This window comes from Musa acuminata, chromosome BXJ3-9, assembly GCF_036884655.1.
Source record: "Musa acuminata AAA Group cultivar baxijiao chromosome BXJ3-9, Cavendish_Baxijiao_AAA, whole genome shotgun sequence".
Lineage (NCBI taxonomy): Eukaryota > Viridiplantae > Streptophyta > Magnoliopsida > Zingiberales > Musaceae > Musa > Musa acuminata.
In genome coordinates, this window is record NC_088357.1 from 2652397 (window position 1) to 2676066 (window position 23670).

Consider the following 23670-nt stretch of genomic DNA (forward strand, 5'->3'; position numbering starts at 1 on the left):
AGAAATGATCTTAAAAGCAATAATCGAGTAATCAAATAGAGGAGCATGTCGATTATTTGAAGAATTGTCCAACACATAATCTAACATTTGAACTTGTATTTTTTTCAAAAGATTCAAAAGCGCGACAAAATTGCTGCTCGATGATCCAAAAAGAGATAAATCCGGTCTCATTCTTAAAACCTATAAGGACTATCGATGTATGACTCTTATTGTAATAAATATTATAATAATATTAAATTAGGATAAAAGCCCATAAAAATGAGTTTATTTAATTTTTATTATATTTTTGGCTATTTTCTGATGTTTTTCGAAAACCGATACATACCATAACGTATATGGGCATGTATCGATCCAAGGCAGGATCGACATCGTCGATCGACACAACACGATACTCCTCGAGATAGAGCATTTGGGCGTATTCTAATTTGAACATGGGAGGAATCGGACGAGCTCGAGTCCAACTACGTCGGGTGAAACCTTTGTCGAAGCTCGACAACCAGTTTCGAGTCGTCCTCCTCCAGTCGATTGGGTCTCCACAGTTCGAATTAACCATTCGAATTTAGTCACATCAATCGGTAACGATGCCCCGATGACATGTTGGATTTGAATCGAGGGAGAGTGCCAGATAATGAATGGCTCCTCCGGTGGCGGGCTACTGCTGCAGTGTTCAGGTTCGGCCAATTCGGCGTGCCCGAGGACTGAGGGCATCAGCTCTTGTTCCGCTGACGGACACAGCGCATCTTTGGCATCATCGTACTGCAGCAGCTGCTCTCACTGGGAGGTCTCCGGTGGGGTTACCTGGAAATCTGCCATCAGTTCTGGACCCTAATGCCGGCGAATGCCCCTTCGAAGGGGCAACAGCTGCGTCTGGTGCAGGAACGCCCAGTTCCTGATGTGCTGCCTCATACGTTATCCGGACACACATTGGTTTTCTACCTGGGAAGGTTGATCCACCATATAAGGGCGACGACACGCATGATGGCCAACTTGGAACTAAAGCACCTAAAAGTCTCAGAACCAATCGTGGTCTTCGATTAGCTATACAAAGCGGGATTTGTAATGATGAATGATGGATGGATGGAAGGAAATTTGGCTATTATTTTCTACCTAAAAAATTGCAATGTTTAAGTCATCAAATATGAGAAAGGCTACAGATTTGATTTCAGCATGGTTGACATGCCCTTTGGACTTTCCCTATAAAACAAAGGTTGAAAATGAGATTACCTTTTTTTTCCTTCCACTTTCGGTCGAGCGATGAAGATGGCTTGAAATCTCTAATTGTTTGGAAAGAAGTCTTACCAACTTCTACTTTTTGAGGAGGAATAAAGTCGTACCTGATAACAATTAGTCAGTCGGTCATTCAACAAGCCATCTCTCAGTTCAGTGACCATTTCAACATGGATTTGTTAGACTGGAGAATGTTCACTCGATTAAGAGCTAATAAACACGTAGCAACACAAGAGAGTCACACGTCCGACCGTGGTAGTACTACGTAGACGAAACAAATAGCTAATACATATAACAGGAGGCGATTGACACTGCACAATCCGTGTCACAACAAGATAGGAGGGAGGGGGGGGGTTCAAAAAGGGGAGAAAGGATCAGAATTCAGCGGGTCGGATAGTAGTATCCGCCTGCCATATTATAAGCTGTTGGCATCCCATATGGCATCGTCGGGTTGGGCATGAAGGTGTTGTTGAGCTTGGCTAAGCTGGTCTGGCCCTGCATCCCATCTTTTGCATACTGCTGCCACACGACCTGCTCCTGAACCAACAACTGCTGTTTCTTCTCTATTTCTGCCATCTGAACATAGGAAGGTGGAGGAATACTAAGCGATGCTGCGAACGGATCCCCTCCGATGGTCTGCATGGTACCATCAGGTGCAGGAAGGGCGAGAACCGGAGCGGCGCCACGCCCGGGCACAGGCAAGGCCACACTGCTTGAGCTCCCTCCACTCATCTGGGCATTCACTTGCTGCTTCACAGCTCCCTGATCATACATGCCATTCAGTAGTAGCGGATCGAAGCCTCCACCTAATGTAGCCTTCTGATTTGAAAGATTGCTGGCAGTCTCCACAAGGACGATCTCCCAATCTGCTTTTCCGGTTTCTGCTGCAGGGGTTTGCCACGCGGAGGTCACTCCAGAGTCACCATTGGCTGATGGGAATGCTTCCCACGAGCCATTTGCACCATTGGCTGCTGCCACTGGCCCCTGGAAAAGAGCTAATGCGAGCTTATTCGACTGGTCATCAGCAGACGAGCCATCATCTCTTAGGTCCACCAGGTCAGCTTGTTGCTGCAGCTGTGGCTTGACAGGTTCCACAGTGACCTTTGCTGGCTCGGGCTCCTCTTCCTTGTAATCAGAAGGTGCGGGAAGAGCTTTAATGCTGTTCATGTCTTGTTCTGGTTCTTCATCCCCAGCCCCTGTGGGTGCAGGGACTGCCTCTCTAGGAGGGCTCTTGGGCCTCTTGGCTCTGTCCCTCATAAACTCTTCCAGTGTCTCCAAAAGCTTGTCGGTAATGCGCTGCACCTCCGGGTACTCCGATGACCTGGCCACCCCCGTGTCCTTGCACCAGGCATAGAAAGAACAAAGCTCATCAATCTGCTTTGCAGCACTAGCATAAGCCTCAAACGATTTGACGCAGTCAGGGTAGTCCATGTCAAAGAAGCGGTCTAGAAGGATGGCTAATATCTCGCATATGTCAGCATAGAGCTGGAAGCTCTCCCTGACGATAGGGTAGAGAGCTACAAGGATCATCCTGCTGTGTTTTGCATTGCCTGTGGGGCGGCAAGCAAGGAAGCGGTCAAGCAGCTGATGCAGTTGGTGCATCCTTCCCAGAATTCTCTCTGGCTTCATGTCCCTCGGTGGTGTTGGTGGCTTCTTATCTTCCCCGTTCTGCCGTTCATCGTATCCAGCACTGCCATTACCCGGAGGGGATGAATAGGAGGACCTCCCATAACTTCCATACACATAAGGATCACGATCTCCATAATCGGATCGATTTGGTGGTGGAGATCTCCAGCGCTCTGTCGTGGAATCATTTGAGCGGCTGCTGCCACCACTTTGTTTCCTCTCATATACCAGGCACTCCAGACGCTGATCCAGATATAGAGCGTAGGTGCGAACGAATGCAGAGTGATCCCATGAATTGGAGTGTGCCTCATCGCGAAAATCAGACATGTTCAGGAGACGGGTACCCCTTCGGGTTGCGTAGAGAATCTCGTGCTGGAATGCAGGGTCTCCATCAACCAGAAGACGATGGACAAGCATGAGCGCCTTGAGAGCCACGATCCAGTCATGAGTTTTCCCAAGCCGCTTTGACACAGTAGCAATACAGGCGCTGATGTAACCCCTTGAATAGGATGTCATGTTCAGGATCTCTCTCAGATACTTCTCATTAGCAGGCTCATCATCATGACTAGTTGCCTTGACAATAGCCACGTCAAGTTCAGGGGCTATATTACTGGACACCTTGGCCAGGCCAATGCTAGTCTGATCCTTCACTGTTCCCAGAGCCTTCCTAATGCTGGGTGCCATTTCTTTCCTCTTCCCTTCCGTTAAATTACTTTCCCCCCTTTAGTTTCAGTTGTTACTTCTCAGAAGTTGAATATGCTAGCCTAACTGCAAACCTGTTCTGTAGCAGAAGCAGAAGGTTTGTCTGGACAGAAGGCCTAATCTGAGTGACAAAGCCTCTAAACAATAGCAAGACTGCTAGAAAGAAGCAATACAACTTGATGCCATCGGGTCTTTGATCTGTTATATATAGTTCATAATGGTTCTGATTATTAGTAATGTTAGAGGAACAAATGACATTGTCTGCATAGATGTAGAGATGTAAAGAAACCCATCATGATTCATCAGTCTAACAGCATGCACGTCCAAAAAATAACCACAAAGTTCTGGGTCCAAGCCAAGAGATGCTTCGGTAACTAAAAGAAACAGATGCAACTCCTGTAAAATTGAATCAAGATACTAGATCTAACATGTGCAAACCGCATTGTGCAGGTTGAAGCTAGTCCTTCATAGTCGTCTCCCAAGAATTATGTTTTCTAAGTCTTTGCAGACCAGAAAAGTCTATAGCATAAGGTCAGAGTCTGCATAACTGGTCTTCTTTCAATTAGAGGCCCCTATCAAAACTGCAACATACCAGTAACCAGTTGACATGGCAAATTGCAAGGCTTCCTGATGCCAGATTTGGCTCCTACTGATCATCTATCTACACAATCCTAATTAGTAGTCATTCTGCAAATAACATGAGGCCCTGGTTAAGGACATAACCGTTTGACTTGAAAGATGAGCAGTCCTTAGAACTCCGATGTGCTGATAACGTAGTTCAAATACAGAGTACTTGCAGTTAATATTGATTACAACTCATCAAGCATATCAAGATTCAGATCGTACGCAATATAGACTGCTAATAAATAGTCAAATAGTTACAGTTCATCTAGAATTTTGTTTTAAAGAGCTTATAAATCAGCAATGATCGCAAGAAAATTTGACTCCACTCAGATCTATAGATGATTAGACGGCAGCACAAAGTAGTATACCCAAGATATTAAAACAAATCGAATACATAAGCAAATTTCTCCAAGAATCTTCCACTACGATCGAATATTAGCCTTTAGATCTAGGAAATGGCTATCAGGGTTGCAATTAACGAGATAAAAAACAATAGCAAACTTCAAACATTCAATAAACTGACAGATCCACGAGAAGGTAATAAATCCAAGCAAATAACAAGAACAGAAGCAAATCACCTGATTAGAACAACCGTGTGGATCCCTTCCGCCGAGTCTCGCCCTCCAACGCACCGATTCGCTATCCCGCGCGCCGATCTGCCCCGGATCTACGAGGCTTGCCCGCGGATCTCTCGATCCTTATCCGCGTTGACGAAGACAAGAATCAAAGAAGAGGGCGAGAGAGGGGCTATCCTCCTCTTCCTCTTCCCTCGTTCTTTTTCTTCTCTATGGGGGGCGGCGGCGTCGGACCGGACCCAGAGATTTCGGCCTATATGTCCGTCGGGAGCGGCGGCACCCGAGAATACAGCACGCGGATCGATCGGTGGCAAATAAATAAATAGAAGGCGAGACGATGACCATGAAACGGAACGAGAGAACGGAGGGCATTTCCAGAACTCTCACTACAGTGTTGAATGTTAGCCCCGTTCTTTTTGTCCAGCCAAGGACTGAATCAGCCGAGAAAAGTTAACAGTTCCCACCACCTAAGACCGCTGGGAGTGCCACGTCACCCGAGACAGTCCTCTCTGGTTTCATCGCTTCGTTTGTCTCTTCCGACATCGACTCTTTCATGGTAGTAATAGCGTTGCACATGATCGCATAAAGTTTGTACGCGACAAATGAGATCCACCGTTCACGTGGCACTTCGCTTTTCGATGCGAAGCCGCATAGGGACGTGGGTGGTGACCTGTGATGGCGTAGCGGTCCAACCGAGAAGAGACACGACATGTCGTGGGATCGATAAACAAGTCACCGGGTCACGACTCGATAAACGAACTAAAAGGACCCCCTTTGGTACTACTACTGCCTTTTACGGACTAGTAGTTGCTCATTGGAAAATAATAATAATAATAATTTTTCGAAAAAAATCTTAAATTTCAAAAAATTTAGAAAATATTTTTTAAAAATATTCATCCTAATTTATCGCTATCACCCTCCGTATTGTCAACCCTCTCCTCTCCCCTCGCCTCGCCAACCGTCCTTCCTTAATCGTATGTGTTTTCACTTATCAATTGATCTTATCAATCATCATCCTTTATGCATGGATTAATCTCGTTAATCCTAGGTCCGATGAGGGCATAGGAGCAATAGTGAAGATAGTATAGGAAAAAGAAGACAATGATTGATTCGATGGAAGTAAGCGTAAAATAATCTTTTTATATAGTTAAGATGGTTTATGAGAATTTTTCAAAGTTAAAATACTCGGTCAAATTTTTTTCAAACTTATAATTTTTTTCTGAATTCACCCAAAACAATATATAAAAAGGAGATTATTTTTATATATTTATCCTTCTAAAAATTAAAAATATAATAATGAATGATATCAATTCAATAAAGTTTTAGAATATATCTTTTATTTTAATCTCAACCAAGATTAAAGTTTCGAGTAATAATTATTTTTTTACTTTTTAGATAATATATATTAAATTAAAGATAGTTGTACGGAAGTATATCTTGGAAGTTAAGCGATGCCATTGATGAACTGATGAGATTTCGAATATGTTCTTATTCTACTTGGATGCCTGCGATCCGTCAACCATCCATATACTAATTTTGTTCAGTCTCTTCAAATATTGGCTGGAAGATCTAAACGTTTTTAGAGGTATTACAATCATATAATAATATAACATCACCAATCTAGATTTTTTAAAAAATATGTAGGATTATGCTAAGTGACTAATAATTAGAATAAAACTATATTAAATCTTATAAATATAGATCTTAATCGATCTTAATATAGAGTTAGATTGTCATCCATAGATGATGCAAGGCATCTTCATCACTTAGGCATCCCAAATTATAAAATAAATGTATTATCTATCTGAAACATTCAATGCTTGGCATTCTAAATGGCCTGCCAATCTGGCAAATGAAAATTTCACCCACATGGATGTGAGGGCCGTAGCTGCCAACTTAGAAGGTAGAGATACAAAATAATTGACGTGCAAAAAGTAGATAAGGAACACTACCTGAGCTCAAAATAATCACATTTTCATGAAGTCGGATGAGAGAGAGAGAGAGAGAGAGAGAGAGAAGGGGGTCTATTTCCACAAGGAACATACAGAATCCTTACAGGTTTCCCAGTGGAAGCAAAGTTAAGAGAACACCATACTTCCAGAGCATCGAATGCAACTTAAAGTGACTAGCCCATCTCATGCGGCCAAAAGTCCAATACAACGTAGCGCTGATACCAAACCAAAACAACACCCCGGGAATCAAAACAGCCAGCTGAGAGCACAGAGTGATCACACTTAATCAACCTCCTCAATCTTCGGCCCAGTACCACTGCCACCAGCTGACGGCACATCATCATCCATTCCGCCAGCCATGTCGGCGCCAGCCCCCTGGTACATCTTAGCTATGATAGGATTGCAGATGCTCTCAAGCTCCTTCATCTTGTCCTCAAACTCATCCGCCTCTGCTAACTGGTTGCCGTCGAGCCACTGGATAGCCTGCTCGATCGCATCTTCAATCTTCTTTTTGTCGGCATCAGCAAGCTTAGAAGCTATCTTCTCATCCTTGATCGTGTTTCTCATGTTGTATGCATAGTTTTCCAGGGCATTCTTTGCTTCTACCTTCTTCTTGTGCTCCTCATCCTCTGCTTTGTACTTCTCTGCTTCCTGAACCATATTTTCAATCTCCTCCTTGCTGAGCCTACCTTTGTCATTGGTAATGGTGATCTTATTCTTCTGTCCAGTCGTTTTGTCCTCAGCAGAGACATTCAAGATACCATTGGCGTCTATGTCAAAGCAAACAGTGATCTGAGGAACACCCCTAGGTGCCGGTGGAATGCCAGAGAGCTCGAATTTACCAAGAAGGTTATTATCTCTAGTCCTAGTCCTCTCGCCCTCATAAACTTGAATCAAGACACCAGGTTGGTTGTCAGAATAGGTCGAGAAAACCTGCTCTTTCTTCGTGGGGATAGTGGTGTTCCTTGGGATCAACACAGTCATTACTCCTCCGGCTGTCTCCAGACCAAGAGAGAGCGGTGTGACATCCAACAGAAGCAGGTCCTGCACCTTCTCATTGCCCTCCCCACTCAGTATGGCTGCCTGAACAGCCGCACCATAGGCAACAGCCTCGTCGGGGTTAATACTTTTGCACAACTCCTTCCCATTAAAGAAGTCCTGCAAGAGCTGCTGAACCTTTGGAATTCTAGTGGATCCACCAACAAGCACAACATCATGCACAGTGCTCTTGTCCATCTTTGCATCCCTCAAGCACTTCTCAACAGGCTCCATGCACTTCCTGAACAGGTCCATATTAAGTTCTTCAAACCTAGCTCTGGTAATGGTGGTGTAGAAATCGACTCCCTCGTACAAGGAATCAATCTCAATTGTGGTTTGAGCAGTTGATGATAGGGTTCTCTTTGCCCTTTCGCATGCTGTCCTCAATCTCCTGAGAGCCCTAGGGTTTCCACTTATGTCTTTCTTGTGCTTTCTCTTGAATTCCTGGACAAAATGGTTGACCATGCGATTGTCAAAATCCTCTCCGCCAAGATGGGTATCACCAGCAGTAGCCTTCACCTCAAAGATACCCTCTTCAATGGTCAGAAGAGAGACATCAAAGGTGCCACCACCAAGGTCGAAGATGAGAACATTCTTCTCCCCAACACTACTGACCTTCTTGTCGAGACCATAAGCAATAGCAGCAGCTGTCGGCTCATTGATAATCCTCATTACATTGAGACCAGCAATGACACCTGCATCTTTTGTTGCCTGACGCTGAGAGTCATTGAAGTAAGCAGGAACAGTAACAACAGCATTTTTTACAGTAGAACCCAGGTAGGCTTCAGCAATTTCTTTCATCTTTATCAAGACCATAGAAGAAATCTCTTCTGCAGCAAACTGCTTTTCCTCCCCCCTGTACTGAACAACTATCATGGGCTTATCACCAGGACCGGCAATGACCCCGAAGGGCCAGAGCTTGATATCACTCTGGACAGAAGCATCACTGAATCGCCTTCCAATAAGACGTTTTGCATCTGAAAACAGAGTAAATAATGGCTATTGCATCTTGAAAGTAATAAGAAAAAATTGACAATATGAAAGAAAAACAATCATCGAACTTTAGATAAACTGCAAATAATACAAAATTCAATAGGTAGCAACAGAGTTAACAAAATAAGAACTAAGATCACTTGATATACTTCTTAACCTCACTAGTGTCTCTCTGTAATGTAACGCTGCACAAGCGGTACAAGAGTGTAGATCAAAGATAGCTGCTTTTACATTCCAGCCAGGACGACTGATACGAAGAAAACTAAATACACAAGTTCACATTTCCAAACCAACAAAAAATATAAATAAATTTATTTTGTTTCACGTGTAATGCTGGCAAATAATCGTCATGCACATGATTTCTTTAAGCTGGGAACCTAAAGCTGGGTAAAGATAACCAATGGGGAGGTGCAAAAGCAGAAGACAAGTTTATAAGACTCTGTTCTCGTCATTTGTGATTTATTTTGCCCCGGAGCACTAAGAACAACAACACACCATGACATTGTATTACAATAAAAAGCAAACTAAGAACAATCATCATTGGCAACAACAAAGAAAAAACAACAAACATTTCACATCTCAGCAGCAGATCTAAGTATTCAAACTAAATAGATGATTCATAGTGGCAGATCTACATCATAATAAGCGAAAGGAAGAAGGATCATAACAACCGCGCAATGACACATCACACTCACCGTATAAATAAATAGGCGTTATTTAACCCTAAAAAGAAATCAAATGGGCACCATTTGCATGATGTGACATCTTATTGCAAGCACCAGCAACAGATAAGAAGGAATACTCACCAAAGACGGTGTTGGTAGGGTTCATGGCGACCTGGTTCTTAGCGGCGTCGCCGATGAGACGTTCGGTGTCGGTGAAGCCGACATAAGAGGGGGTGGTCCGGTTGCCCTGGTCGTTGGCGATGATCTCGACCCGATCGTGCTGCCACACGCCGACGCAGGAGTAGGTCGTGCCCAGATCGATCCCGATCGCCGGACCCTCACCCTTGCCGGCCATCTTTTAAACGCTTAAATAGGATCCTATATCAAAGATACTGACCAGCGAGACAACCCAGCAGATCCGCCACAAGGGCTTGCGAGAGTGAGAGAGAGAGGGAGAGAGCATAGTAGAAGCTGAGGCTAAATAGAAGGCGACTTCCAAGTTGCAAGGGATCTGGAATGTTCCGAAGTCCTTGACTGACCGTACGACCCGATCGAATCGGACGGCTGCAGATTTGTTTGGTCCCGCGCGAGCTGCCACGTTGCGAGTCACGGAGGTGCGATCGCATGACCTTCCATGCCGGGCCCTTCACGCATCACATCAGATCTGATCTATTTTTGTTAATCTTAAGACGTAAATAAACGAGAAGAGTTCGGTAATAAGAGTACGTGTGTAATATATTATTTTATAAGTCTAATCAAAGGGGTATTGGTGAGAAAAAAATGGGCATTTTCTTAGAATTCGTTTATTATTTAATTAATAATTGTTCGAAATAATTCTACAATTTTAATTGCATTAATGATGCATCGTACCACATTCGAATTGTCTATTACGAGGGCCCAAGATTCGGCCCGCTTGACCGTGGGTTATACACTTCATGGCTTGGGAAACGGGAGCCTTTTGTTTCGCGAAGCCTCACCCGCAATTCGCTTCCGTGTACGGCTGAGATTTGGGGACTCGGAGATCCTAAATCTCTAATTGAAATAAGCATTGGAGAGGATCCCCTCATTCGCGGCCGCATTTCGCTTATCGGACGGTTCCGCTACATTCAAGAGACTTTCATCAAGCACGTGTTCTGATTTGATCTGACGGCCATAATCCATCAGAAACTTCCGGAACACCGTATGAAATTTCGCGCGCTCCCTTTATTTGGTCTCTATCCTCGCTGTTGATTTCTTTGAGGTGGCGGACAAGGGCGAGATTCCGGCGATCAGGATCGATCTGGGTCGGCGTGTGGCGGCATGATCGGATCGAGATCATCACCAACAACCAGGGGAACCGCACCACCCCTCCTATGTCGCCTTCACCGACAGTCACCATCGCCACTTCGAACCAGGTCGCCATGAACCCCCCCCAATCAGCACTGTCTTTTGGTGAGTCTTCCCGTCCCCGACTTGTTTTCGCTGCTCTAGATATGTCCATCGGTGGCGTGATGACGAAATGCCAGGATCCAGGTTGGTTGTGGTCTTTTATTTCCTAATGCATCTGGTTTCTTGTTAGCTTCGAAGCGTTGATTTCAATGCGTATAGGGTTTAGTTTCTGTCGACTATAATTCCGATCTGGTGATGTCTGTGGTGATTGTTTAGGATTTGTTTCCTGTGTCCACTACGATGGCGATCAGTGGTCGTTCGATCTGTTTAAATGTGGTTTCTGTCACACCATTTCGACCTCTTGGCAAAATGTCTTGGCAAATTGTCCATCTGTTCGATGATTCGACTATCTGATTAATCTAGATTGGATGTCTCAACTCATCTATAAACTCCACAAGTCGAGATTAGCACTGGTTTTATTGGTTCTTTCTTGTTTTCTTTAAGTATATTTTGGATGCAAGTAGAATTCGAATTAAGTTATGGCAATCTTATATTTATCATAGTAATGCCTCCATATATTTAGAGATCTGGATGAATTATCTGGTCTTAAAAATTGCCCCAGTTGTTGGTCTGTTGATTCACTTGATGTACTTCTAAGAGCAACATGCTTTAGTCTAATGTTTTCAATCGCTTTCCATATGTGTGGAGCATATGATGGTTGGTGGATGATGATAACTAAACTGCTAGTCTTCGCAATGCATGCTTTGGTGGTATAAAGTAGCAACTACCAGCAAAATTCATCTCACAAGCAGACGGTTGAATTAGTTTGATCAGCTTGACAATGATAAACATTCTAATTGGTTCCAATTATTCAATATTCAGATTGTTGCACATGACGAGACCGAATAAATGAGAGTGACAAAAGATGCAAACATTGTATTGCTTCCAGCGTACATGTGGTCCTTTCCATCTACCAACATAATTATCATCTTTTGGTGGCAGTAACTTTCTTGCAACATCTCAACTTTGATGGCCACCAGTAGTCATCTGGTAATTCTTCCTTTTTATCAACAAAGAAAGTTGTGCTTCCGGTTAAAGTTTAAAGCTTAAAGCTTTTCAAGGAACCAGGGAAACTGTGATGATTAGCCAACAGAGATAACCAGCTTCATGATAGTGTAGGATTCAACCTAGACCGCTGTAACTTTTAACCCTTTCAAGAGCTTCCTCCTCCAACTCAACCAGCTTGCGGCAGAAAGATTCGACATCTTGTGCTTTTTCTTTAAAGTTGAATCTGAACTCCTTCCAATGATACTGCTGATTTGAGGTACTGTTATTCACTGTTTCAAGGACCTTGGCGAGGACATCAAATCCATTGTGGTCAACAGAAAGCAGTAAAGCATCCTTCAAGAAATAGAAAGTGAAGAATCAGTGAATCAGCAACATACGAATACTGAGTCTTCTGAGTGTAGCATAGTAAAGGAGGTTTGCATAAACTTCTTTTCAGTAAGCAACAAAATGCACAAACTTATAGAATTCAATTAGTTTGATGTTGAGAAAACTCCATGGCAACATTAGGTCATTATTGTCTATTTGCAATCATCTGCGGATGTCCAAATCCTTCTTTATTGTCTAAAGTCAATTCATTTCTGCTTGCTGGACAAATGAATGGATCTTCACTAGTCAAATGTTCATAAGCATGTAAGTGCAGTTGATCATGGCTTCATATACCCTGATCTTGATCAGTTATATAAAACAGTATTTGCCACACCCATTTAGTAGGAAACCTTGTCGGATGTGCACTTTTTTTTACCAAAAAATTTGGTAAAGATATTATGGACTTTATGATCACAACTGATTGATATGAAGGGTATGATCATTAACCATTAGGAAGGCACTGAAACAATCCAACATCTACATTAGATATTTATACATTCATCTTGACACTCAACCTACTTGCATAATCTTCTGTTACCAACAATAGGAGCCTGGTTTAGTTCTGGTGCATCTTTTTTATTTCTGCTTTTTTAATCTTTTTTGGTAACTCATGAACAAGCTCATCAAGAAATTTTGTGCCAGTATGCATCTCGTCAGGAACTTATAAAATAAAAGTGTTGTCCATAAGATCATCCACCAATCATGGTAAACTCAAGAAGCACTTCAGATCTTGACCTACGTTGTTGTTCATTCTGCTTCTTGCATACTGTTCTCAGTTGACATGCACAATGTTTTAGAAACTACTGCTAATCACATTATTCATGTCACCTTGTAGCACTAGTTGATCCTCCATTCCGACCATGGTGCTTAAATATATATTGGCAAGAATAGAAGGCACAAGTGAAGATTATTAATGCAGGAATGGTCATAAGTATTGTTATTGTTGTTGCTGTTGTGTGTGTGTGTGTGTGTGTGTATATATATATATATATATATATATATATATATAAAGTTTTGAGAAATTCCTGCAGAGCGCTCACTACTTACGTAAAAAAGATCATTTTAGCCCTACCTTAGCCTTTGCCTTGCATCGTCGCCCTTATTTCCTTGCATCGCCACCTTATCTCCCCTTTGTCCTATCAGACACACCCCTACCTCAGTGCATTTCACACTCGCCATCCTTGCCCATGGCATAGGTGACTAGCAATGCCTCACCCTCATCCTCGCCCGTGGTATAGGTGACTAACGGCTCGCCCATGGAGGCGGCCAACGACAAAGGTGAAAGCACAAGGGCAAAATTATCATTTATGAAGAAAAAAAAGAGTGCTATGTGAGAATTTATCAAAACTAGGAGTTTTTCTTGGAATATATATATATATATATATATATATATATATATATATATATATATATATATATATATATATATATATATATGAAGAAAAGTCAATTTCATGACACTCTAATAGTGATACCAAACTCTACCAGGTAGACTCTTCCAATCAAAATGCATTAGACCACAAACCAAAATAATTATTATTCATAAAACTACAAAGAAAAATTCATTTATTGAGATGTTTGAGAATACAATCAAATTCAAAGTTAAGAATAAAAAAGCAGATATTAGGATAAGAATGACTGGCATATCTAAACAAAAAGTGAAAAGAACAAACATAGAGGGAGAGAGAAAAAAAAAAAGACTAATCTTTTTGGAGATCTAGCTTTATTATTAACTAAATTTTGATGCTAATACTAGATATGGTCCTAGCATGTTATCTACATATCCATTATTATCACAAGAAAGTTATACAAAGTCCAGCAGCCGCATAAATGATGACATGAAATTTGTACTGACATCCAAAATGAATTATTATGGTACTTTCTTCTGTTTCTAAATGTGAAATAGCTTGACCATATAAAATATGTGGTGCAATGCTTGATAATTAAAGTCCACTAAGATCCATGACTTACTCTTGCAGTTACTTTATAATACTCAAGACAGAATAGCATCAGTGCTCTGCGTCTTATTTGACTTTGGTTGATTCCATCAACTAGCTGTTCAGAAAATGGCACTAGACAAGAATACAAAGGGGATTTAGTTAAAGGCAAATAAAGCATGCTTCGAGAGAACTGCATGGTAAAATAATAGCAGCTTTGTGCAAGAGGAACACCATTGGTTGCATCATAAAGCAATGTTTCTCAAGTAATCAAGGGACAAAAATTGTGTAAAAGGAATTCAAAGCATGAATCTGCGGGCATAAGTCTTACTTAAGAGATCTGCTTCAGGTGCCTTAACCTCATTCGGTTCAACATCATGAGTGCCACCACTGCCATCAACATAAGAGCATGATCTGCAACCAAAAAGTTTGTAATGGGAAAAAGTGCCTGAGTGTGCAACTATTTGTAGCGCAGATTTAGAATTTCTATCTTACTTTGCAGGTGGGTATCACCTGAAACAAGAACTAAGAGATAGTTTGCATAGATCCCATGCTTAAGCAACTATGCTGACAAGTGATATCTACCTCTAGGAAAGTTGAAATTTTGACTTCAGTTATAGCAGAAATGTGAAAAACGAAGACCTTAGATCACTATTAACAGCTTCATAAAACATTTCAAAGTAGCAAAGTATGAAAAAAGTTATAATGGTGAAAGAAAATGTGCCCCTTTTTTTACAGTGTAAAATGTCTAGTCATGAAAAATTGTAAATAAAATGGAATGTGGACACGCAATTTCGCAGTCTGACATGCCATAAAAATATTCAACTTGAAAATTTTAAGTTTAACAATCCTCCAAAACTCCCATTGCTACAGATAAATTAGGCACAAGCAAAATAGTAGGGAGTATGTTCATTTTCATGATGCAAATTATGCAAAGACAGACCATGGGCACTTTTAAAATGCTCAAAACAGGACAATCTAGATGCATAAGTTGCATCACTTATAACAGTGGTGGAGTACGTAAGACTAGAAAGGATACTTAAGGCTCCAAATGTTCAATGTCTATGTCATATATACAGTAGTCGTGTCTTCTATTTGTAACCAAAACCATCTTATGAACCTTTACTAGTCTCTACTTCTTGTTCTTGACTGTCCAATTATCAAAGCAACATCTATGCAAAGGGACAAATTGAAAAAAAAGACAGTCAAAACTTAGATCTCCATGTGCCTCATAAGCACCAATCTATTTTCAAGTCCCTCTTGAGAATCAGAATATATTAGAATTCGAAGCACAGAAGGTTAAACAAAGTGCTTCTTCATATGATGGAATTTTTTTCTAAAATGGATAAGAATTTTTTAAAATGTAAAAGATCTATATGACTAATACAACAAAAGCAAACTAAGACCATCTATCCAAAATATGTATACTATACCTGATATTGAATTTATAAACATTGTAGTTGCTACTTTCCTTCAGTATCCAATCGAGATTCTCAATTCTCGATCTGCAACTGGTAGTGGCAGAACTTATTATGGCTGAAACTGCATAACTAGCTTGGTCAACTGTTTCATGTTCCGATACAACAGATTCTGCTAGGCTTTCTGTGACAACCTGGACCTGGAGTCAACAGAAAGTAGCATCAAAGTTGAACTCTACTGCTAGCCATCATGATAATGTAAGTAAATGCGGAAGTGCCACAACGGTGACTCAATGGATCAGAGGAAGGTTTTCACAGATGATATGTTTATGTAATAGATGTCAACTAGACAACTAGAAAATTTTGACAGAAGGCAGAATTACCTTATCGTCTTTAAGAAGTCTGATATCACCTGCCAAAGCAACTCGAGCTGGAAACTGTAGTAAACAACAAGGTCAGAAAGACAACCAGATTCTATGTATCATTTTAAGGCCCCTTATAATGCAAATTTTGATATAATCCAAAGATAACCTTTAGGGATTCTACACTAAAACAATAAGTAAGGAAGCAATAGAAGATTTAGTAAAGGGTTAGTTTTTGCAGGCATTCATGATAAAAAGCAATATTTATATGTTATGAGTTTGACAGGCATATAGGTTGTGTACTACGGAGATGAAACCAGTTATAATCACCAACATTCATTTGGCTCTTGGCTTAAACTCCAGAAACATTCAGGATTTACAGCTTGGCGTTGGTAGAAATGACGGAACAAAGCACATTAACTTAGGCCCTTATCAAATGGTAATGACTCGCACCCGGATAGTGAATTAGTGAGTACATCATATCATATCTATCATAAAGGAATGACCAAAAGACTGCAAATAAAATTTTAGAACAAGTTAAATAGGAGCTGAGCTAACCTTCTTAACAGATCTAAGCAAGCCCATGAGAGGACCTGGAACGATGCTGCTCACAGAAAGAGAAGCACGTTCATCGATTATAGCGTTCTGCAAAAAGAATGTAATAGTTCTCAAGAACAAGATCAACATTCTAAATTAACCTCTGTCATTTCATGCATGCATCACCAACTCGACCTATCATTTAGCAGATGATAACATATAACACACAAGACAAGAAAAGAAACCCTAATGCAAAAGATCAAATCAGTTACGATCGCCACCGGGGACTGCTAAGGGTTCATAAAAGATTGCATACCATGTTGTGTATGTCGCCTTCTTGCACCCAGAGGTACGGCTTGCCCTGCATGATCATGTAGTGAACCTTGGACGAGTATATATCGTCCTTGCTATTGCAGCAATCGACGACAAGACGAGACCAACCATCAGTCATCCGTTCAAGAAACGAAGTCAAACGGCATGAATCTGCACATCAGGACGCAGTGGAACAACATCTACTATACCTTCCTTTCGCGTCGGCTTTGATGGTATTCAGGTGTGCTTGCCAGTTCGCCGCCAAGATGTTCTGCAAGATAGATAGCACATCGTGAGAACATCCCAAAACAACGGCTGCCCAAAGAGAGATCGGCGAGGCGAGGACCAACCCGGCATCTGTCCGCGAATGTGAGAGCCAATTTTTTGGTTTTCATTGGCTCCGCTCTTACAAGCGCGCCGAAGCTGTTCGAGGAAATGACTCAACCAGATGGCCTGCAGAGGGATCTCGAGCAGCGACGGTAAGCATTTTGCTGGCCGTTGTGGCCTTGTTATGCCGCTTCGTCTACTTGTTCTTGATGGGCCGAACCCACAAACCCAATATAGCGTAAGACCAATCGACCCATAATGACATGCAATTGGTTTTTTTTTCTTCTTCTTTATTATTTCTAATTAATTGGTTTATTAAGCAACACCTAATAACACAATTTGGATGTCAATAGTTTCCCTTTATTATTATTATGTTTTTTTTATTAAGCACAATTATTTTTATTAAATTTTTATTTTTTATATTAAATTTTTTATTATTAATTTGCTTTTATTTGATCAAAAGTTATTATCAAAGGTTGAGCATCTAAAACCTCATCTGATATGTTTTTGACTAGCTAATAAAGACTTTGATGATTTATGGTAAAATCTTGTGTCCAAATCTTGTCTTCAACCTTTACCATTCGCAAAAGAAATCAATTATAGAACACAAAATTTTAGCAGAACCATAATATCTTTGCAACACCAGTTAATAATTCTTTTAGCCCATTTGCATGCACTAATAAAGAAGTAAACAATGTAATTTCTTGCAGGTACATAGACAAAAAAACATACAGAAATAAATTATCAGTCTACATATTCTTTTATTTGGTCATAGAAATAAAGAAAATTAAGCATCTTCACCAGCAGCACTGGCAGCACTGAGATCCACTGATAGATCAAGCTCCTGTGGCATGGAACAAACAAATCGATCAACACTAGCAATCTATTTCTGTTGTTAGATTAAAACCCATATAAAGCTTATGACAATTGGCCAACGAAATACTCCAATGACTACTTGGAAATGTGTAGTAGCAAAGCCTAGACACAAACAAATTATGCATATATGTAATGGATACTTTCAAATGATTGGTGGATTACCTTGCCAGTGATCTTCTTGTACATGGAGATAACATCTTGAACTGTTGACTCAAAATGTGTTGTTGCATCATAACTCTGCAAAGAAATACATGAACTGAATTAACCAGAAAAGATTTACGTTCCCTTCACAAAAATGACAAAAATTAGCTTTAAACATACAGTGGATATGAAGCAGTTGTCCTGTTCATCGTGGTTGGCAGGTTCATATCTATCATAAATATCAAAAAAGGTCTCATCTACAGGACCAAGTAGATCAATCCCGGGCTTCAACTCTGTCTCAGGATGGTCAGTTTCAGCTTCAGTTGAAACGAAAGCAATGTACTTTCCCTTGGGAGCAACATTGTGAGCATAAGAGCAACAAAAGACATACCTGCTGACAGCAAAAGAGATCAGTATACATCCATGAAGGCTTCTTGCAGATAATAAGCATTTTCTTAACCCCATTAACCTCATTTTATGTTGAAGTCATCTAACATTAGATAGCAGTGAAACTTAGAAGCTTTAATTGTCACCAAAATTTGAACCCTCAACAAGCAATTAATAGTTCCTAATTACCATTGATATAATGAAACTATGTCCTCACAGTATTTTAATTATGCTTGCTACCATTTTCAAGATCTTTTTTCTGTTTCCACATCGAAGTGTTTGCAGAAAGCTTCAACAAAAGAAAAAAAGACCCACATATCGGATCTGCGTCCTAGTTGTTTCTGGGGTAGAATGATCTGCACCGAGTGTGAATCATTGGTATTTGGTATTGGATGACTCATTATGCATATAGCTCGTGCAACTCTTCCAACCTTCTTGACCTGTAACATATTCCAAGTTGGAAGATGAAGGTTCTCTAGATGAGTAGAACACAAGGAAGCTGAGAAGCATACCTTATCAGGCAAGTAGGAAGGATCACAGACTACTTTTTTGCATTTGGCGGTTTCTCCCTCTGATGTCACACCATAGGCTTTTCCATCAGTGTCAAACTCTACCTGCAATGATTGATAAAAAGGTTATCAAGCAAAGTCTGATACTTTTAATATCTCACAAGTTGACTTCAGATTTTCTGTTTTCTTCAGGTTTAGCAGATACATTTAGTGATCTGACAGTTTTGTTGACCTTTTTAATCAACTTAAAGAAGCATGGCTCAAGGTGTATGCGATTATACTTAAGGTGTCTAGTAATTCACTTGTTATCACCTTGCATTCTGGTTTGTTGAGCATGTAGGTGCCACCGTAGACAGCACTTAGACGAGCAAAACCCTACAAAGAAGTTTCAGTATGCTTCAGTTTACCAGAATTCGTCATCACTAACTGTCACAACAAGAAATGAGAAGCTGACCTGAGGAAGCTCTCCCAGCCCATACAGTGGATAGATATAAGGAGAACCTCCTTGAAAGCGAGCCAATGATTCAGCATATAGCTGCATAAATTAAGTGCCAAGATGATGAGAGCTTCTCTTACTTCATGATCAGATTCATGAAAAATAAAATTTGCAACTACAAATCTAAGACACCCCCTTAGAAACATAGAGCATTGGAAACCATTAATAAGAATTGTCATGGAGATCATGATAAGAAATATCATTTCAGAAGTTTCGTACAAATTTTAACCAAGATGTATATCTCAGGAGTGGACTTAGTGATAAAGGACGAAAATGACAAAGGAAATAACATAAGTTGTATATAGTAATATATAAAACCTTCAATGGCCTGATAAGTTGTATTTGTTGTGATCAAGAAGTATGCAATGTTCTGATAACAGATTTTGAAGTTCTAAAGGAAAAAAATACCATGTATTTGGTGACCAAAACAGATGATAAACTCTGCTTTTACCTTCATTCTCTTTACAGTATAAATTGCAGGCTCATCCAAGTAGCTATCATCTCTATGAAGCGCCAATGCATGCCCAATGAAATCGACTGTATTATCCTCCAACCCATATTTGCTGCAGCATAAAAAGGATGTTTAATTATTAATGTCATATGATAGATATATTGACTTATGGGGTCAGTGCAAAAGCTAAAGTAGCAATAGGAGTTATTATTTCTCATATTGATCAGTGTCCCACCAAAGGAGAGACTAAATATAGAAAGGATATCAAAGATGTATGTCTACAAGAGAAAAAAGTGAAACAAAATGGTCATGTCTATCTCACAAGTATTAGTGCCAAGCATGCCAAAGTTCATCAAACAATTCGGTGATACTTTAGGTAAATAAACATGATAGAGAATAAATGGAAAGATCTAAGCTGCAGTAGATATGAATTTGACTTGGTCTGGCATATACTCTAGATTGGTAAAAAGCCAAGAAAAAAGGGAGCAAATTAAATGCATACGAAATGACATCTCTAGTTGTAACTTTGTTGAGATCCAGCCCTTCATGAGATTTTGGTTCATCATCTTCGTAATCTTGTACATAAATGAAGAACTTTCTAGCACGGCGTTTCTCAAAGAGTCCCATTAATGTAGATTTCAGAGCTTCAACATCAGTAGCTGGCACTTTGTAGATCTGATAGCACAAGAGATGAGGCAAAGTGCTAATTTACATTAACGAAACATAATTATGTCAACTTAGATAGAAGAATTAGAGTAAGAAGAGTGTGATGAGAATTTAGTGGTAATACCTTTCCATTGTTATAGACAAAACTACCATCAACTGCTTTGAAGTTCAAGTACTTAGTAACCCCAGTGCGGATAAGAACACGAACGAGAGTACCATTTGCCATCATGAACTGAAAGGTAAAAACTAATAATTTGAAATCTTTTGCCAAATCAAAATAAGCATTATATATAGAAATAAGCATTATATATGACATAGTATGATAAATCAGTAGTTCCTTGACACCTCATCTATATAGAGATTTCAGTACTTTTTATTGGAGCAGAAACATTATCTCATCACGTATGGTAGCAAGCACAACAAAATCTTCCAAGTATTACAATTTTCATAGGAAAGATGTAAATGTTTCATTTGATGGAGAACATGGAAACAAGAAGGCCATTTTGAGCTGAACTTGAGAGCTTCAACCATGAGAATAATTATGTAGCATCCCCGAGAAATTCAGATTCACATCTTAGGTGGGTAAAAACTTGAATTAGCTTATAAGGATATGATAGATGCACAATTATTAACCCAGGTTCAAACATTTTGGATTAGTGGTTTGAGCTCAACAAGTTAATGTGTCAGGTATTTTAATGAATCATGGTGAATGATATTACGATAATAAAAAATATAAAAATATGCTGGACGAATGACTTTTAGATATATGGTCTCAATATTAGAGTACAAATTTTGAATTACAAAGACCAGACCTTAGGGATCATATCCACATTGTACTCCCTGCTTGAACCCAATAATTCTGGAGGTTTATCATTGCTTCTGAATCTCTTCCAGAGCTATAATACATCAAAGATAAACTTAGAGAATGTATTACAATGTCCCATTTTGTGGGGAAAAAATGCCAGGTGTGCATTTTATCAAGCAAAAGATCTTTGATAAAATGAAAACCAATCACCTGTACAAGACTAAGAGATGTCGATTCCCCCCCATAATAGTCGTTCCTGTCCATATGAAGGACCTGTGTCACCATTTTGGAGAAACATCAGTCACATTAGTTTAAATTACTATGCTATCTTGCGAATGTTTGTCGCATCAGTGTTTAGAACAGTCCATTTAAACAAGTGTAATTGGGATCTATGTTCAAAAGCAAGAGAGTAACACCGATACTCTACAGGGTGGAAATTTCGGATATATTAGAGATAAAAAAACTCTGCCATTCTTGAAGAAAAGCTTGAAATAGAAAAACACACTGATATTGGACTGTTAATTTCTATAAGTAAAACAAAATAGCACTTCGCTAATGTTGTATGCGTTGGTAATTGCAGAGAAAAATATAAAAAATCAGATGAATATTTATGCGAATTTACGATAATGAAAGAAATCGCCAAACGCGAAAAGACAAAATGGAAGACAAGACAAAATGAGCAACTGTTAATCCTTGCTTAGATTTATGGCTATTAAATAAGGTTTCAAGAAGACCCAAACCGTATAGTTAAGCAGATATGTCTCTCCTTCTTTCTAATCCTACCGAGAAATGTTCAATCGAAAATTAGGGGGAAAAATCTTAACGGAAGACCTAGTAACTTGTCGATCGAAGACATAATAACGTTATGTTAGATCATACAGCAAACCCTAGCTTTTCTTTGATCGGAATGAATGTACTCTGTTGCAAACCGGACCTTGAGGCCATCGACAGAGAGAAGGCCACTTAGAATGCACTCCTTGAGCCCAGTCCCGAGCACAATGACATCGTATTCCTCATCCATTCCTCAAAGACCCCGAAAGATGAGTGGTGTAGAACGGAGAAAAGAAGAGAGGGCAGAAACAGTGAAAGATGGGAGGGACGATGAGAAAAGGAAGAGTAGGTGAAGGAAGAGAGAGAGCGACGAGGCAACGGTACGAGGGCGGAAATAGACGGTGGTGAGGCGCGGAGAGCAGGTCTTCAGGTGGAACTCGCCACGGGAACGCCGTTGGAACCGTTAAGAGACGAGGCTCGGCAGCGATGAGATAACTGCCTCAACATGGGTGCAGCTCGTGTGTCTTGGCCGAGCTCGCAAACACGAGTAGACGATTCTCGCAGGTTGTTAAAGGCCCTAAGAGCCGTTGGCCCAAAGATTTTATCCAATAAACAACTTGGTATATCTGTTCGACGACTTGAGCGAAACAGCTGATCTGGATAATTTTTTGAAGAGGTATCGGACCATGTACACTACGAGGTTGCGGACGTTGGGTATATGTTATATATCAAAATAAAACTAGCAAATAAATTTATGTACTCCCAATATAAGTCATTTTTTGTAATTATCCCTCTAAACTTAATCTTCACATATATATTTTTTACAGAATTTTATACCATTGTCTTTAATATTTGTTAGTTAGTTGTTATTCCACTGTTAGATAATACTAATTTCATTTAAGTATTCTAATATTTTTAATTCAAACCAATTAATGATGTTACGAAACTTTCGATGCATATTTGTTCGGACGTGAATCGGTATGTGAATCGTTCTTGTTTCGAGTTATTTGGTCCATCCAAATAGCTCTAAGAAGAGATGATATCAACACATAATATATCAATATTAACTAATATATATCGATCTAAGCACGAATGAATCCAGTATTAATCAATTAATTGACTAATATAATAAATTAATATTGACTAATATATATATATATATATCAAAAATATAAAAGATAAATATTTTATGTCCATTAAAAATTTTGAACTTCTAAATAAAGTTATCGATAATTTAATAATTATTCTATATGTAACAGTAATTTATGGATTTTGATACTATACCGTTAGACTTTCATAATATATCGTAACATCGAATCTCGTCTTCATCGGTTATTTAAAAGAATATATGAACTTGAAAATAAATTAAGCAAAATTTTAGCCGGGTCGACTCATCTGCTAAAAAACCTAAATACGTTTACTAACGACCGACGCAGTCCACGCGGCGCGTTCTCACTCGCCAATCGATGGC

At 39.9% G+C, this 23670-nt stretch overlaps 4 protein-coding genes across 4 annotated transcripts; all 4 read right to left on the reverse strand.

Moving 5' to 3' along the window:
* Nucleotides 1–1412: 1412 nt before the first annotated feature.
* Nucleotides 1413–5065, reverse strand: LOC135648570 (putative clathrin assembly protein At2g25430). Its single transcript, XM_065166367.1, has 2 exons — nucleotides 4758–5065; nucleotides 1413–3753 (listed from the first exon to the last, which is right to left on the reverse strand). The coding sequence occupies exon 2, from the start codon at nucleotides 3535–3537 to the stop codon at nucleotides 1609–1611; it is 1929 nt and encodes a 642-aa protein (XP_065022439.1). The 5' UTR covers nucleotides 3538–3753; nucleotides 4758–5065; the 3' UTR covers nucleotides 1413–1608.
* Nucleotides 5066–6755: 1690 nt separating this feature from the next.
* LOC103996904 (heat shock cognate 70 kDa protein 2-like) lies at nucleotides 6756–9868 on the reverse strand. The gene is made up of 2 exons (XM_065169036.1): nucleotides 9544–9868; nucleotides 6756–8721 (listed from the first exon to the last, which is right to left on the reverse strand). Exons 1-2 carry the CDS (start codon nucleotides 9755–9757, stop codon nucleotides 6989–6991), a joined length of 1947 nt encoding a protein of 648 aa, XP_065025108.1. The 5' UTR covers nucleotides 9758–9868; the 3' UTR covers nucleotides 6756–6988.
* A 1737-nt stretch (nucleotides 9869–11605) lies between these two features.
* Nucleotides 11606–17280, reverse strand: LOC103996905 (uncharacterized). Its single transcript, XM_009417964.3, has 9 exons — nucleotides 17121–17280; nucleotides 16980–17041; nucleotides 16775–16865; nucleotides 16480–16566; nucleotides 15943–15996; nucleotides 15575–15759; nucleotides 14473–14555; nucleotides 14176–14276; nucleotides 11606–12171 (listed from the first exon to the last, which is right to left on the reverse strand). Exons 1-9 carry the CDS (start codon nucleotides 17163–17165, stop codon nucleotides 11953–11955), a joined length of 927 nt encoding a protein of 308 aa, XP_009416239.2. The 5' UTR covers nucleotides 17166–17280; the 3' UTR covers nucleotides 11606–11952.
* Nucleotides 17281–17743: 463 nt separating this feature from the next.
* LOC135648377 (guanosine nucleotide diphosphate dissociation inhibitor At5g09550-like) lies at nucleotides 17744–22664 on the reverse strand. The gene is made up of 13 exons (XM_065166025.1): nucleotides 22363–22664; nucleotides 21639–21701; nucleotides 21436–21519; nucleotides 20748–20855; nucleotides 20460–20632; nucleotides 19958–20069; nucleotides 19465–19545; nucleotides 19323–19385; nucleotides 19014–19115; nucleotides 18817–18941; nucleotides 18295–18505; nucleotides 18136–18210; nucleotides 17744–17941 (listed from the first exon to the last, which is right to left on the reverse strand). Exons 1-13 carry the CDS (start codon nucleotides 22447–22449, stop codon nucleotides 17885–17887), a joined length of 1341 nt encoding a protein of 446 aa, XP_065022097.1. The 5' UTR covers nucleotides 22450–22664; the 3' UTR covers nucleotides 17744–17884.
* Nucleotides 22665–23670: the final 1006 nt, after the last annotated feature.